The sequence below is a fragment of the Rhinolophus hipposideros genome, assembly GCF_964194185.1.
Source record: "Rhinolophus hipposideros genome assembly, chromosome: 6".
In the NCBI taxonomy this organism is placed as follows: domain Eukaryota; kingdom Metazoa; phylum Chordata; class Mammalia; order Chiroptera; family Rhinolophidae; genus Rhinolophus; species Rhinolophus hipposideros.
The window spans coordinates 78185345-78201623 of NC_138052.1; the positions used below are offsets into that span (position 1 = coordinate 78185345).

General features: G+C 34.9%; 1 protein-coding gene across 1 annotated transcript in view; it reads left to right on the forward strand.

Annotated features, from left to right (window-relative positions):
* Positions 1-16279, forward strand: part of CPS1 (carbamoyl-phosphate synthase 1) — a 163887-nt gene that overhangs the window by 35861 nt on the left and 111747 nt on the right. Inside the window, exon 2 of the mRNA XM_081051403.1 lies at positions 10742-10888. Coding sequence (XP_080907529.1) covers positions 10763-10888 — 126 coding nt within the window. The 5' untranslated portion in view covers positions 10742-10762. The remainder of the gene's footprint in view (positions 1-10741; positions 10889-16279) is intronic.

A 16279-nucleotide genomic window follows, 5' to 3' on the forward strand; every position in this document is an offset into this window, starting at 1 on the left:
GTCTTTAGATTGGAGAATTTAATCTATTTACATTTAATGTAATTGTTGATTGATATGTAGTTTTATTATTCACATATTTTATCTTGTTTTCCATCTTAAAGAAGTCCCTCTGAGATTCCTTGTAATACTGGTTTGGTGGTGATGAACTCCTTTAGCTTTTTTCTTGTCTGGGAAGCTCATTCAATTCTAAATGATAGCTTTGCTGGGTACAGAAATCTTGGTTGCAGGTCCTTGCTTTTCATCATGTTGAATATTTTTTGCCAATCTCTGCTGACATGCAAAGTTTCTGTTGAAAAATTAGCTGATAATCTTATGGGTGCTCCCTTGTTGGTAACAAACTGCTTTTCTCTTGCTGTTTTTAAGATTCTCTCTTTTTCTTTAACTTTTGGTATTTTAATTACGATGTCTCTTGGTGTGGGCCTCTTTGGTTTCATCTTGATTGGAACTCTCTGCACTTTCTGCGCTTGCATATTTATTTCCTTTGCCAGGTTACTAAAGTTTTTCATTATTATTTTTTCAAATATGTCTTTAATTCCTTGCTCTCTCTCTTCTCTTTCTGGTAACCCAATGATGTGAATGTTGGTTTGCTTAATGTTGTCCCAGACGCCCCTTAAACGATCCTCATTTTTTTGGATTCTTCTTTTTTCTCTGATTGGGTGTTTTCTGTTACCTTATTTTCTACATCACTGATTCAATCCTCTGCTTCATATAACCTTCTGTTAATTTCCTGTAAAGTATTCTTCACTTCAGTATTGTATTCTTTATTTGTGACTGGTTCTTTTTTATGTTTTCTGTCTTCATTTTTATGTTTTCTATCTTTTTGTTGAAGTTCTCCTTGAGATTATTGAGCATCCTTATAACCAGTGTTTGAAACTCTGCATCTGGTAGATAGCTTATCTCCATTTTGTTTAGTTTTTTTTTCTGGATCTTTGTTTTGTTCTTTTATTTGGGACATATTTTTTTGTCTCCCTGTTTTGGCTGCCTCCTTGTGTTTATTTCTATGTATTACGTTGGTCTGCTACTGTGTTTCTACAAAAATAAGACCTAGCCAATCAGCTCTAATGCGTCTTTTGGAGCAAAAATTAATATAAGACCCAGTCTTAGTTTACTATAATATAAGATCCGGTCTTTATAATGTAATACAATACAATACAATACAATACAATACAGTACAGTACAGTACAGTACAGTACAATACAATACAATACAATACAATACAATACAATACAATACAATACAATATAAATACCAGGTCTTATATTAGCTTTTGTTTCAAAAGACACATTAGAGCTGATTGTCCTACTAGGTCTTATTTTCGGGGAAACACGGTATGTCTCCCAGTCTTAGTAGAGTGGTCTTATGTGGTAAGTGTGCTGTGGGGCTCAGTGGTGCTGTCTCCCTGGTATGCGAGGTGTGCACTCTGGGTGTTGTGTGGGTTATGTGTGCCCTCCTGTTGTAGTTGAGCCTTGGTTGGTATTTGGGTATCAGAAGGAGGGGTTAACTCTCGGGCCCTCTGGTTTTGAGGACTGGTTGGGAGTACAGTGGATGAGCTGTTGTGCAGGGGGTGACCATACAGGGCAGGATTCGCCTTAGCAGGGCTCTAGTGCCTGCCCAGTGTGTCCTTTGGGTGTGTCATTTCCAGAGGTGGCTGCATGATGCTCTGGCTGCGTTTAAAGCTCAGCACTGGATGTGCCAGCATGGGGCCTCCTGGGAGGGGCCCCACCAAAGACCAAGTTCAGCTGCAGCCTGTGCCCTGCCCAGCCACAAATCCATAGATGGCTGCCACTGATGCTGTGCTTGGAGGTGCCTTGAGAAGCCAACCTGTGAACTGAGGCCACCTGTTACTAGTGCTGGGCTTAGGGCTGCTCAACCTGAGATACAAGACATGCCAAAGCCAGATACTGCTTGTTTGCATTTTGTGAACCTCTGAGAAATTTTAGGAAAGTCTTCAGTATGAGCCAAGGTCAGCTGTTTACACAGAAAAGTCAATGGAAGTGCCTTGGGTGGGCCCAAAAGTTGGGTGGGGGTCTCAGAGAATCAGGGTGAACAAACCATCTTAGCCAGGTTGGTGAAAGCTCAGATATTGTGGCTGCCTGCATCTACATGCTGAGAGATGGGGTTAACAAAGAAATAATGACCTGCCAGCTCCTTAGTCCTAGAGAAAGCTGCCCCTCCAGTACTCACTCTGAAGGCAGACAATTCAATTCCCCCTCCCAGCCCCCATATGTCCCTGGTGCCTTCAGACCTGCTGCACCAGTACTGGAGCTCAGAGTGATTTCATCAGTGAGTAAGTCCATGTGCAGGCCCTTTAAAAGAAGCTCCTGGGACTCCAGCCACTCTCCCTCTCACCCAGCCATAGTCTCTGCTGGTTTTCACAGCCAGAAATTAGGGGGACTTCGTTCCCCATCACTGAAACCCTGAGCTGGGGGTCCTGGTATGTGGATGAAACCCTTTGCTCCTTTGGGGGGGGGACCTCCACAGCCCAGTTATCCCTCCTGATTTTTAACTATCATACACAGGTATGGGACCAGCCTATTCCACGTCTCTGCCCCCCTACCAGTCTCGAGATGGCTTTTATTCGTCCTTAGTTGTAGGGCTTCAGTTCAGCTAGACTTCAGATGATTCTCAATGATGAGTCTTCTGTAGTTTAATTATAATTTTTATATGGTCATGAGGGGTGGCAAGCACTGCGTTTTTCTGTTCCACCATCTTGACTGGATATAATCTATACTCTTGAAAGGCCTTTAATTGAAAGTTTCAGTAACTTCCATCAGGTTTTAAGTATTTAAAATATATAAATAAAAAGTAAGAAAAATATATTGTAATAAAAGACCTGTGTCTTTATCTTTTATTATGTGTCTATTATCTATCTAATAAATTATCTATCTAATAAAAGACCTGTGTCTTTTATTAGATAGATAATTTATTAGATAGATAATGTGCAATTCTATCTATTTGAGAATTTGGGGAAGTAGACATATTTTTGAGAAATTTTTTGGTTTTTGTTGGGAGAAGTGATATTTTATAACTAACCTATTGTCCCTGAAAACCCTGTCATTTTCTTTGTTTTGTTATAATGGAAAATATTGATTAATTAATCAAGTACTAATTAATCCTGTTAATTATAGAAAAATGACATTTATGAATCAGTGGTTTTTTGAGTGTTGGTCTTTAATGATTTGACGAATTCAGTCACCATTTTTAGTACAAATATTATTGTAACCTGATAAAACTTGCTTTTTCCAAGTTTCATATTGGTGTACCATCCAAAGTAACATTGTAATAATACTTCTCTTATATTAATCTTTATTTCTTTCATTTGTGATACTTTTTTACAGTATGTCTAATCATTCTTTTTGTAAGAGTTTTATTATTACTGTTTGACCTTAAATTTTAACTCCAGTCAATTAACTTTTAAAAACAAATTTTTGAAAACTCGACCCAGTTCTCTCTAATGCTTAATCCTTTGCTTTTTTTGTTCACAGAGTTCTCTAGAATATTCTATGGAAATAATTAATTTCCTAAACCAGGTTCAATAAGCAAACAATATTACATATTTTCTTCTTCTTATGAGTTGAGGATGATCTTAATGAGGTCAAGTATAGTTTAGCAACAAATGACACTAAATGAACATTATCAGAATAAAACATTTAATTCTTAAGCACCCAAGGGGATGTCAGGAGGTGAAATCCAAGTCAACACTTTTGACTGTTTTTAGAAGTTTGTAAAATTCAAGGACCAGGGTGTTGGCTTCTTTTTCTTTTTTCTCGTCTTCTCCCTCCCTATCTTTGTCTCCTTTCTGTTTTTCCTTCTCCCCCCCACCCCCGGAGCATTAATTTGCTCCAAAAAATTTTAACCTTAATAAAATTTAAAAAGTTACCCTGTCTTTCAATGACTCAACTCAAAAATCTCCAAATCTGGAAGATAACACTTTACTGTTTGTGAGAGTAGTGGTCTGATTGCTAGGAGGGTGGAATACATGTTTCTACACCATGTTCCCCTGAAAATAGAAGGCCATAGAAGAAATCACATTTAATATAACAAATGCACCATTAAAAAGGGGTGGAATAGGAATGTGCATGGGTGACCTATTTTTAATTAAAAAAAAAGTTTTCTACGTCATTCCAATGTAACCTGTTGCCCTTTACTTCACGACGTCGGTAACTTCAAGACACATTGCACAAGTTGCTTCTCTGTGATCCTCAAATATGTTTAATTTAATGAGGGTCCAATACTCTTCTAGCACATGACCCAGATTACCATAGATAACCCCTCCTCATGGCCAGAATTGCTCTTTAGAGCCTTGCAAAATCATTTGTGTTATCTTGCTACAAAAGCTAAAAAAACAGCCCATCAAAGCTATTTGTTTTCTTCAGCACATTAGAAGATGTTTTTTTTTTTTTGCAGTGATAATCATTCAGCAAAAAAGGCTGATGATGAATTAAATTTTTAAAACTTTTCCTTAGAAATATTTTACTATTTAAAATGACAGGGGCCTAATGATTTAGTTATTCCATTTTATGAAGCTTAAGTTGCTGGCATCGTTAGGCCAAATTTTAATGCTTAGGTCAACATTAAATTGTAGAGTTTGATTTATGTTAATTGTTAGTTTCTTTAACTAACTGTTCCATCATTTAAAAATTGTTTTTATTTGAAGTATGGTAATTTTTCAGAACTTATGTTTCTACATGTATTTTACTAAAGGCTTTAGATTAGTATTAAATAACTCAAGAATAATGAGATAACTTTGCCTCATTTAAACATGTTTCTTATATCAATAAAACAAAGGAATTAGAAAAGATGATTTTAAAGATTCCTTTCAGTTATGTAAAGCTACACTTTTTTTATATTCTCTGTTTATATGATGAAAATTTAAGCAATACATTAAAACAGTTTTTCAATTTCCTACAAACCATCTTTCACCAGAAAACAACAATTTCCTGATACACAATGGCTGATGTCTAGAAAATACTCAATAAATACTCCCTGAATTGGTTATTTATTTTTTTTAGTAATTGTAGACTTTATGAGCAATCACAATAATCTAATGGCATTCTTTTATACAGATTCTGGAATAAGTGATAGTATGTAAAATAGAAAAGCAATAGTATGTAAAATAGAAAAATAGAAAATATCTTTTGCCATACTTAGGTAAGTCCAATTGAATCAGTTAGCCAGCTGAAAGTGTGGCTCCCAGGCCAGTTAGTTCTACTAGGTAGATTAGTGTACAAAAATATCTATAGTTTTATTTCTTTATTATTTTTCATTTCTTATATTATCTTGCTTTTCAACGTAATAATAAATCAGGGAAGTTGTATATTTTTTCTTCTCTCTCATTATTTAATTTTTATTGGTTACATTTTACTCATTTCCAGGTAACATATTTCTTAGCATTACTACCTGTACAATTATATATTCTTCCTATCAAATTGGGTGTTAACCAGCCTTTGACATGCTGGAAAGAGGGTGGATGTTGGCTAAGAGTTGAGTTCTGATGTTGGCTTTGCAACTTATTCGTTGTGTGATCTTGATCTAAAACTTACTCACCATTTTTATCTGTGAAATAGGGATAGTATTAGCTATGTGCAGTTCAGGGATTCCTTTTAAGATGAGCAAATAGGTCACGCCAATTGCCTAACTCAGCAGCTGGCACTCTGTAGGTGATCAACAAATGTCAAGTACCTCAGTTTTTAGGAGGGATCATATTTATCATCACTGGAAACTTTAAAACTAATTAACTTTAAATACCTATTTGCACTAACTGGCATTAGAGCCAGTGGTATATACACACACACACACACACACACACACACACACACACACACACATGCTAATATGTTGTAATTATAAATTTCAACCTTTTAGCTTCTATTGTAGGATTTTTCTTATTTATTACCCAAGAATTTCCTTGTTTTTTTTGCACTTTCAGGAAGATTGAAAGATTTGTTAGGGATCCTACAGGACATGATTTTAAATTTAATAGTCTTCTCATGGTTAAATTGTTATTCAATATTTAACTTTATAGTAAACTTTGAGTTTCTTTTTCTTAAATTTCACTCTAAATTCTGCTTTCCATGGATGGCTTTCACTTACTATGAGTAACTTTGAGCAGCTTGTTACACTATAGGACTGCTACATACGAGTTTTGGCTTATTTCCATCATATTCAGACCTCCACAACTTATATTTGCAGCTTACTTTTCTTCCCCTTTTTGGATTGACTTACACTTGACCTCAGTTTGCTTGTACTTTAGTCTGTTTGTTTTTGAGTATGTCTTCAGTTTGTCAATGCCACTGTGAATTCTGAATCAACTTTCTAAGTCACTGTCCACCTTGTTCTCATCCTAACCAAACATAACAAGTTTGGTTTACTCACTGGCTAATTCACTGTGTCCTTTTACTTTTATACACATTCTCCAGCAAATGCGTATGTTCCTATAATGGCCCAGAATATATGCTCAATGCTCTTGAATTAAGGTAAATTGCATCTCACATTTCTACTTTGTCCAATAAAATAATGTCTCTTGGCTGAAGGCAGAATTAGTATGAAAAGATTTATTCTTTATAAATACATGCTGCTTGTACCAGATAACCTGTTCTCTTTAAGGTGTTTCCAAATGGGTTGTTATTAATTATAGCGTTTAAAAATTATCTTAGGATATAAATCATATGTGCCTTGGATTTTAATGTGGTAAACCATTTTTACAAAGTCTGTTTTCCAGCTTCAGTTTTTACCTTCCTTTGTATCACTTCAACCTTTTTGTATGTTATCAAATGTTAGATTGACAAGGACATTCATGAAAATTGTTTCCTCACTTTCTGTCCCTCAAAGTGCCAACTGGATCTTAATAAATGTGTCTTACTTGGTTGGATTTCCAAAGACTTCTTGTTATTTAAAAACTCCACCATCTAAGAACCTATCCGCCTATTGTTATTATTGATAAATCTTCTCCCTGGCCAAACTTCATTTGAGGAATCCTTCTACCAGTTTGTCTTCAGTTCTGTGATGGGACAAAGCATATGCCTTTCATGTGGGTACAAATCCACACCTCTTTCCTTCAAAGAGTAGCCTTTTCTTTTGTCCATATCCTCACCTGTGACTGTTCCTTGGTGTATTAGACTAATAAAAATCAGAATTGAACCACACTAATCACTTTCACCTTTTATATTCTATTTTCATGCATCTCTGCTTAAATACAAAATAGAACTTTCATTTTTGGAGGTTTGCTTCTTCTTTTACTCTGAATTTATTTGCTCTCCGTACACTCCTTACTTCTTGCTTTAAATTTATCTCTTCAAAATAGCCTTTCATTGAATTCTTAATTGACTCTTCTCTTTTTATATTCCTAAACATCATTATTTGCTCTTACGATCATCTGATGTAGTTTTACCTGTTTCTGCTTAAATAAACATCATCGATCAGGCAGGAATTCAGTACACAAGAATTCATTCATTCCTTAATCATTTTTGCAGAACATCTCTTGTCTGCTTGCTATATTAAAGACTTTTCAATAGATACAACTCTTTCTTAGAGTTGTCTCTGATTCATTACCTAGCAAGACACATTTCAAGAGGGCAGTTAGCAGTTTCTGTACCTTTCCAAAAGGAATGACTAACATCATTATTTTCTCTTTATTTGCAAACCTGAAGCCTTTATTCTCCAGGATAAACTGGTCTCATTTTCCCCAATTGGTATCAGGCTTCTCTTTGCTTATATCAATAGATTGCCTAAATGAAGAGGATACTTGAAATTAGTACAAATACCTGCTGTCAGTCAGGTTGCTTTATGGTTCCTTTTAAGAGGATTTTTTGACTGTTAATATGAATAGATTCATGGGAACAAAAAGATGTAAAAACAAGAAGAAATAGTACTAATTAAAAGCATATGGAAGAATGTATTTGACTTCACGAGCAATTTAAAATTTAAATGGAAACTACCATTTTCTGTGCTCAAATAAGCAAGGGCTGAATTCATATACAATATTTTGCTTTTTTGAGTGAGTGACTTTTAGGATTAGAGAACCCTTAATGACCTGAAATTTGAAATGACATTTCAAATATGGATTCCCCCAATCCCTTGTTTGTTTGTGGGTACATACCTATCACCCTGCATAGGTGAGGGGAGGACCATGTAAACGTGATCAGAGAAAAAATAATCATCCCAACCTGGAAAACACTTTCTTTTAAAATGATTTTTAAAAATGTCTTTTCATAAAAGTGACATATTTCCACTAAATTTTTCATATCTGACTTTAATGTTCTCTACCAATCAACTCTTATCACTTCACCCCTTTGGTCTATCTTAATGTAAACTCCCTCATTAATGTAATAATTTTTTTCCAATTTGTAGATTTCAATCTATCTTGAACACTCAAATTTAAAACTACTCATCATTTTATTGATTGGCTTGTCCAATCCCCAACATGATTTATAGAATCATGATCGCTGAATTTTCTAGGTCTCTAATTCAGAATGTTTAACCAAATTTTCCAAATCTTCTGTCCCTTCCCCTTTCATTCTAGTGACTAGAAATATGGACTATAGCTTATATCCAGGACCTCTTACTGACAAAAATGAAAGCCCACTAAAACTCTCAGGCCTACATTTTTCTTTAGGTTCTAGAGTCATGGAATTATATACTAAAGTTGCTGAGACCTCTCTTGAAAACCATGTTTAGTTCATCATGTTTTTTGGTCGATTGATATAAATGGTTATGAAACCACCTACTAATGAATTTTTCTTGTTCAAACTCTGAACTCCTCAGTACCACAACTATCATATTTAATTAAAGCACAGGGAATAGAGGGAGGAAATATGCTACAGTGTTCACTGCATTGGTACCTCTGGGGAATGAGCCTATGACTGATTAAAATTTACTTTGCATATTAACATTTTTCCATGGTATGTATATGTCATTTTTCTTACTAGGAAAAGGCAAGCCTCAGTATTTTATGTATAAATATAGACAAGGGATACGACCAAGGCTTAACCTAGATTTGGACTAAGCTAGTAAGTACTGTTTCTAAGTCCTTAATTACCTAAGTTGGGAGTTTTCCTTCTGATAACTTTATACTCCTCCAATTCATTTTTCATCATTTTTCTTTCACACAAATTCCACCTTTGTTTAAAACACTTCCATGACTACTGTGAACACTATGGATTAACACCAACAATTTTAAGGCACACAAAGTCTTCCATGTTATGATTCCTCATGTGTCACTTCTGCACCTAGACTTTATTGGACTGTTTTAGATGTTTTTTTTTTTTTTAATGTGCCATATGATTTCATGTGTCTGTATTGTTGTTCATATCATCTCGTCTGGTTTCTTTCATCTCAATCTACTTGGTATATTCTTATACATCCTTCAAGACAATGTGGTTCAACACAATCCCACACTTAAATTTTACTGCACATGCACAAGGGAGTTGAGTCATTTATTTTTTCCATTGTATTTGGATACACTACCATAACGTTATTTATTTTATTAATTACTTATACACACCAGGTTAGACTATTTTTTTTCTTTCTTCCAGTTTTCTATGACCAGGAGCCATGTAGCAGTTTGGCCTCAGAAAATGTTTATACATGAATACAGCAAGTAAGACAGAAGATTGAACTTTAACTTTGTTCTTCTTGTTTATTTTTTAACCATTCTCATCTTCTGACCCTCAATTCTAGCACTCATCCCATCAGTGACGTTTACAATCTCTATGTCATTCTATGTCATCTTTTCTGTTTTGGGAGGCCTTAGGAGGGAGCCTTTGTTTCTTGGCCTCCTTTACAAGGATATCAAAGGAAAATGCAGCAGTATTTCCTGGTCTACATAGACACATGACTTAAGTGAGCTTCCATCAGCCAATGAGACCCTTTGCCTAATTAACTACAGGACTGAAGGGCTCAAGTGATCAATTTCACCTGAGATTAAAACACAAACCCTCAAGTTTTGAGAATTTTTATATAGCATTTTAATAACTTAAAAATTATTGACAGGGATAGTAGTTATATTAAAATTAATGTTTGACATTGTTTCATACGTGCTCCAGTTGTTTTACTTCATATTACTGATTGCATTAAAAGTTGGAACCCAGAACAGTGAAATAGAAAGGATATAATAGGCCTTTTTATTACCTCAAAACAACACAAAACAAAAACGATATTGATTGGTTTACTCTATATTTGTGGAGAAGAGTTTATTCTGATGTCCTTTTTACTATATGTGATTTCCACTGTCTTTTCCCAAGCAAAAAATGGCACATCTTCTGGTTTCTTTGGGAATCCAAATCTCTTTTGAGACAAATTAGGCATTATCTCTAATACAAGTAAAAGCCTTTGATCTTTACCATTATTACTAGAAAGTTGCTACTCTTCAGGGTAAGTGAAATTCCTAAGGTTGTCCGCAGTGTCTAGGTCATTCTATTCAGCTGCATAAGCAATTCCTTTGATGGATGACTGGTTTTCTCCAACACTAGCATTATTTCAGCAGGAGAAGGTAGTGTTTGATGTGTTGCAATATGTATTACATGTCCATAGAACATCTCTGGCCATTACCTCAGGAGGAGGGGTTAGGAGAAGGAGGAGCTGTGCTGAAGCCATTTAATGCCAGAATGAATGGAAAGTCAAAGATCACTGTGCAGTCAGCCTCAAACACCTGACTGCACTCCCCTCTCCCCAGTTTTCTTTCATATTAGTTAAAAACATATTATATCAAAATTCTCCTAAAGTATATGTAATTTAATTTTAGTCACAAATCAACATCTTCAAAATGACGAGGATTTTGACAGCTTGCAAAGTGGTGAAGGCCTTGAAGACTGGTTTTGGCTTTACCAATGTGACTGCACACCATCAATGGAAATTTTCAAGACCTGGCATCAGGCTCCTTTCTGTCAAGGTAATGTTCCCATATTCATTGTTTCTGATCAAATTGTATGGGGTATAGTTTAGTGTGAAGCACATACAGTTTTGAATGTAGTTCTGATACAGTAGGTGACTACACAACCTACTGATTTGTCTGATGCTCATTTTATCTGCTCTGACTAAAAATACAGTAATTTTCACATAAAAGAATGGTCACAATTCCTGTTAACATGCAAAATGTGTGTTCTGTTTAGAAAACAAAACACTTAGGAAACAAAACAAAACTGTAAGGGCTCTGTTTGGGCCCAGACACTATTGCTTATTATTTGGATTGAAACATGGAGTTGTTTATAAGTTCATGGGCCACATCGTAGTAGGTAGTGTGTTAAATCCCTGTTTAGTATTGACTCTGAAGTTTTCTCTTTGGAAATGTTATATTTTGAAAGAAAAATATTGAAGGTTAGTATCTATATAATTTTCATATTTGCAGATCATCATGTAGACATTGATTTTTCCTTTTCTCTCTTAGCCCTTCTTTAGAAGGCCAAATTTATGATTTTTATTTTGCAGGTTAAAACACTGAGACAATTAGTAGCTGATAATTCTGTCCTTCTGAGTGTATCTATAACTGAGGAGCTGGTCCAGGAAGGGAACATTCAGTGCTCTTCCCCCATCATAGAATTATGAATTTCAAGTAGGAACTTCTGTTCCTTCCTATACCTTCTGTCTTCCTATAGAAGACATTTATTACCAGAGAAGATTGAAATTATTCCATGGGAAATCTGTCAATAAAAATCACCTTTAGTGAATATAAAGTTTAAATAATCACAGTAGTTATTTAGTAGTAAGAGCTGTAAAAAGAGAAGTAGAAAAAAGAGATAGAACAACCTCTATTTGTTGATATAAAAATAGGTTCTAATAGTTTTGAGTGTTCTGTGTGTACATTGTATGCTCACTGACTTGCCTAAAAATCCTCCAAATGCTTCTACAAATTCTACTGCTTAGGTTGCTCCAGTCAGAATTCAATATGGTTTTAACCCTGTGTGATATCTGCAGAGCTCAATAACGCCCATATATTCTCATGATCTCCACTGATCAGGATGGAAAAAGAATGGGGGGGGGGAGAGAGAGAGAGAGAGAGAGAGAGAGAGAGAGAGAGAGAGAGAGAGAGAGAGAGAGAGAGAGAGAGAAAGAGAGAGAGACAGAGAGAGAGACAGAGAGAGAGACAGAGAGAGAGACAGAGAGACAGAGAGACAGAGAGAGAGAGAGAGACAGAGAGAAGTAACTCAAGATCTCCGGAGAAAGTATAAAAAAACTACCATTTTAAATTAAGAAACCCAGAAAACAACAGTTTTTTGGATTCAGTTTAATTGTAACAAGAGAGTGGAAAGAATATATGTTCTAAACCATCATTAAAGATACAGTGATTAGGTACAAACTGTGAGAGTGATTATCTTGTTTCAGTTTAATGTTAGTAATATCTCAAAAGTACTTATGTATAGCTTCAGAGAGAATAAATTGTAATGAAAAATATCACCTAGAGTAAGATGCGTCTTCTGAGATTTCAAAGTTGTGTCTCTTGAAGTATCTTCCCCCCTACCCCCCTCAAAAAAAAATAGGTAGGAAGAAACAGGTGAATCTTCAACAAGCATCAGAAACAGAGAAATTGAGTGACTACTTAAAATGGTGGAGATGTGACTAAGATAAGAAGCCAGTTGTCCAAGATCATAATAAATGCTCTATACAACTACAACAGAACTGTTTAATTATGTGGATGGACTACTGTGAAAGTAGTTCTTTTAGCTCATGATGGCTGATCTGTTTTAAGGTTCTGCCAAAGTTCATAGGTAAGAATGACAAATTTGTAGGAGAAAAAAGCCATCATTTCATGGTGTTAAAGCTATTACTCACATTCAACCATTTCTAGCCAGAGTTTTGAAGGAAACAGAAGTTCTTGAACTTCACAATAGTGAATTAAAATCCTATACAGCAGCCCAAGGGGACTTGTGTTATTTACTTCTTTTGAAACAGTCTTCTACCTACTTTTCTTCCTGGCTTTACTTTTAAAATTCAGTTCTCTTAGAAAAATATATCACAATTTACTCTTTTTAGATGAGCATCATATTTTAAAGCTAGTTAAAATCATTAGGATGTAGTTACATAATGGTTAGTAAAGGGTAATGAGGATAGTCACTGAAACTTATTAGTATTACAGCTAGTTATAGATAGTAAATGGATTGCAGAAGATAAGCTGTGATCAAGTCTGTAAGTACTGTTCTGCAGACTGGTTGCCTTTTGAATGTCTTTAAAGGTCACTTTTCCTCTCCCTTTAGTGACAAACAGAAACAGTAGGTTTGAGGACAGCAGTGACACATTTGTATGTGGCCCTTCCTTGCATGTTTGTTTGTAGTTAATATTTATAGAGTGTATCTTACCAACAGAAACAGTTATATTTCACTTATAGGGAAGAGGAAAGAATTTCAAGGTGTTCTACATTTTAAAGAAGTTAGATATCAGTCGTATGCATGATAAAGCAATGTAAAATATGAAAGTTTTAGAGACCATAATCTTGTTCTATTAGTATTGAAAATGTTCAGTGCTCATTATTACATTCGCCCAGTTGTAACTGTGTAGTAGAAAGCACACTGGATAGGAAAAGAAAGATCTGAATTCTAATCCTACTTAATGTATTTGTTAATGTTCTGAATTTGGTCAAGTCACATATTCTCTCTAAATATACATTTTGTCACCTGTAGTGGGGAAATGATTCTTGCTTTACTCAAAAAACTGAGTGATCCTCATACATGGCCCATGCTTAAAAATCTATAGAATTCTTTAAAAGCAAAAACTGGATACTTAAAAAATTTCTGTTCTGTGCATTTTAGCAGAAGGACTTAGTGGACAGTTAGAGAAGAGTTTCTTCATGTTATTCATGGACTACAAATTATTAAAATGACAAGGACTCTGAGAAACTTTCTCAAATATTTATAATAATGATTTTTTTCACCTCAGCATTAATATTGAACCTATCTCTAAGAAAATATTGCTTAAAATGAAATAAATTCAAGGATTATGAAGCAAACAATCTTTTTTTCTACTACAGTGAATTCAATTCCAAAAGTCAGGATGCACATCCTAATATCCTATTTCATTAATTAATTAACTCATTATTTAACAAATAAACATAAAACTTCTACCCTGAGAGTATACAGGGAGAATGATAATTGAAATAAATGGGTAATTAGTGGATAGTCGCTGACTTCAAGAAACTTACATATTTGAAAACTCTGGGTTCACAAGTCTTGGAAAGTCACCAAGACTAAATAGTTTTCTTATTTGCAAATGAATTTGGAAATCAAAGGTATGAAATTAAAAAGTTTAAGTTCACTATGAATAGAAAAGGGGTCAATAAGTACTGCTTCTAACATTAATCCACTTATTTTTTAAAATGGTGACTTGTGTTACAGTTAAGACAGGAACCTAACAATCCACGTGTCCTTTTCTCTGGCACTTCAGATGCAAATGAGTCCCAGGAATCATTATTCCTTTTGAAAGATTTTCATTTTGTAAGACGTTATAGTCTGATTGTAACATAGAAGCATCTATTTAGCTCAGTCTTGAGGAGCTATTATGATTTGATTAGAACTAACAACTACAAAAACTCCTACAATTAGAATCGTTTAGTTATATTGTGGTAGCTTTAAAGACAGCACAGGAAATAGTTTGTTATTATATTGGAGCTTCTGTCCATGTTAGAAGTGGGGGTAGGGTTAAGTTATCACACATTTTCAAGAGTAACTATTGTAGTAGACTTTTACTGCATATAGATATATTTTAGGGGTTTGATCCATGGTAACACCAGTTTTTGAACTAATAAATTATATTCCAGTCCCAAAAGAGCTGTTGCAGAAATTGTTTGAATAGATTAGCAAATTTACCTAATTGGTGGACAATATTTCTTTAACTGGGAGTTGGCCTCTCTTTTAAACATTTTTGTTTATGTACTCCACTTTTCATATCCTCCCCTTTCTAAAGTATAGACTCATTTATTTGTCACCAGTAATGCCTTGATATTTTAAGCTTCTTTCCATAAAACCCTTTGAAAAGCTATCGTTGAGCAGAACCTGGCCTAGGGTGGGGCGAGTGAAACACCTCAGGTACAGCATGGAAGAAGGCTCTCACCACGAGGGCCATGGGTGCCTCCTTCCATGTTGGACCCTGGGCATCTCACTCACATCACTCTGGTCCCAGCCCTGGGTCAGACATGAAAAATTTAGTCAGGGGAAATGCCAAAAGAACTGACCCTAGCCTTGGCTGCATGCTTCCCTCTCTTGCTGAAGATGCCTCAAACTTACCCAGACTTACTGATGGTTTCAAGGTGAATTTGGGTTCCAATGTTGTGGAAAATAGAGAAGATTCCTCTGCCCTCACATCTTCATTAGACTTTCTTCATATATCCAACTTGGGGGTGTAGTCGTGGGTTTCCGATATCTCTTAAGCACTCATCATGCCAGAGTGTATGTCAAAGACTTCAGGAGTTTGCTATGGAAACTTGAATGTCCTTGATGTGACTAGTGTTCCCCAGGGTCACTACAATGACCGAGAATTGAAGAAAGCTATGTGGGCCAGGGCAAATTTGGTATTAGACGACCCAGCCCTAAGGATCTCGAGCTTACACTTGATTTTCTTCACCTGGGCTCAATGAGTTCAACTCATGAAAATGTTTTCAAGATTCCTTTATTCTTTTTCTTTGAATTTTTCCAACTTAATACATGCCATATATTGATCTTTTAACACATAGGGAGATTATTGGCTAATGTAAAGTTCTTACAAATGAATCAATAGGGTTGCTGTATCACTAAGAATTTTATTGAATAAGCTTCTTCTATGAGGTAGAATTAAAATAAAAGACCATTTTAGTTTTTTTTTTACCATATAGTAGTAAAAATTAGCTTACAATATTGGACATGCCTCTCAGATTCAGAACACTTTATGACATAGCATACGTCCATTACCTGCTTGTTAATAAACTTACACTTTATGAACACATTTTGTAATAAAAATTGTTCTAAATGTTATATTTTATTTATAGTGAGAAACATAACTAAAATAAAATTACTTATAAACTGGACTAATCTGTTTATAAATGCCCATAATATAGAAGTATTCAAGGATATTAACTTTGTGATTTTTTCCCCCCAACACTGGCTTATGTTTAATCAAAAGCAGATGACTTAATATTAATTTAGGATGTTGTAAGGGTTAATTGATTACTGCTGTTATAGTACATTGAAATCTTGAAATGTTAACATTATAACTGCAGAGAAGTCTCATTAAATATTCTAGATATAGCAAATTTTGCTGTAATTCTGAATTTTAAGTATCCATATTTTGATCGCATAACTCCAAGAATGAAAAATAAGAT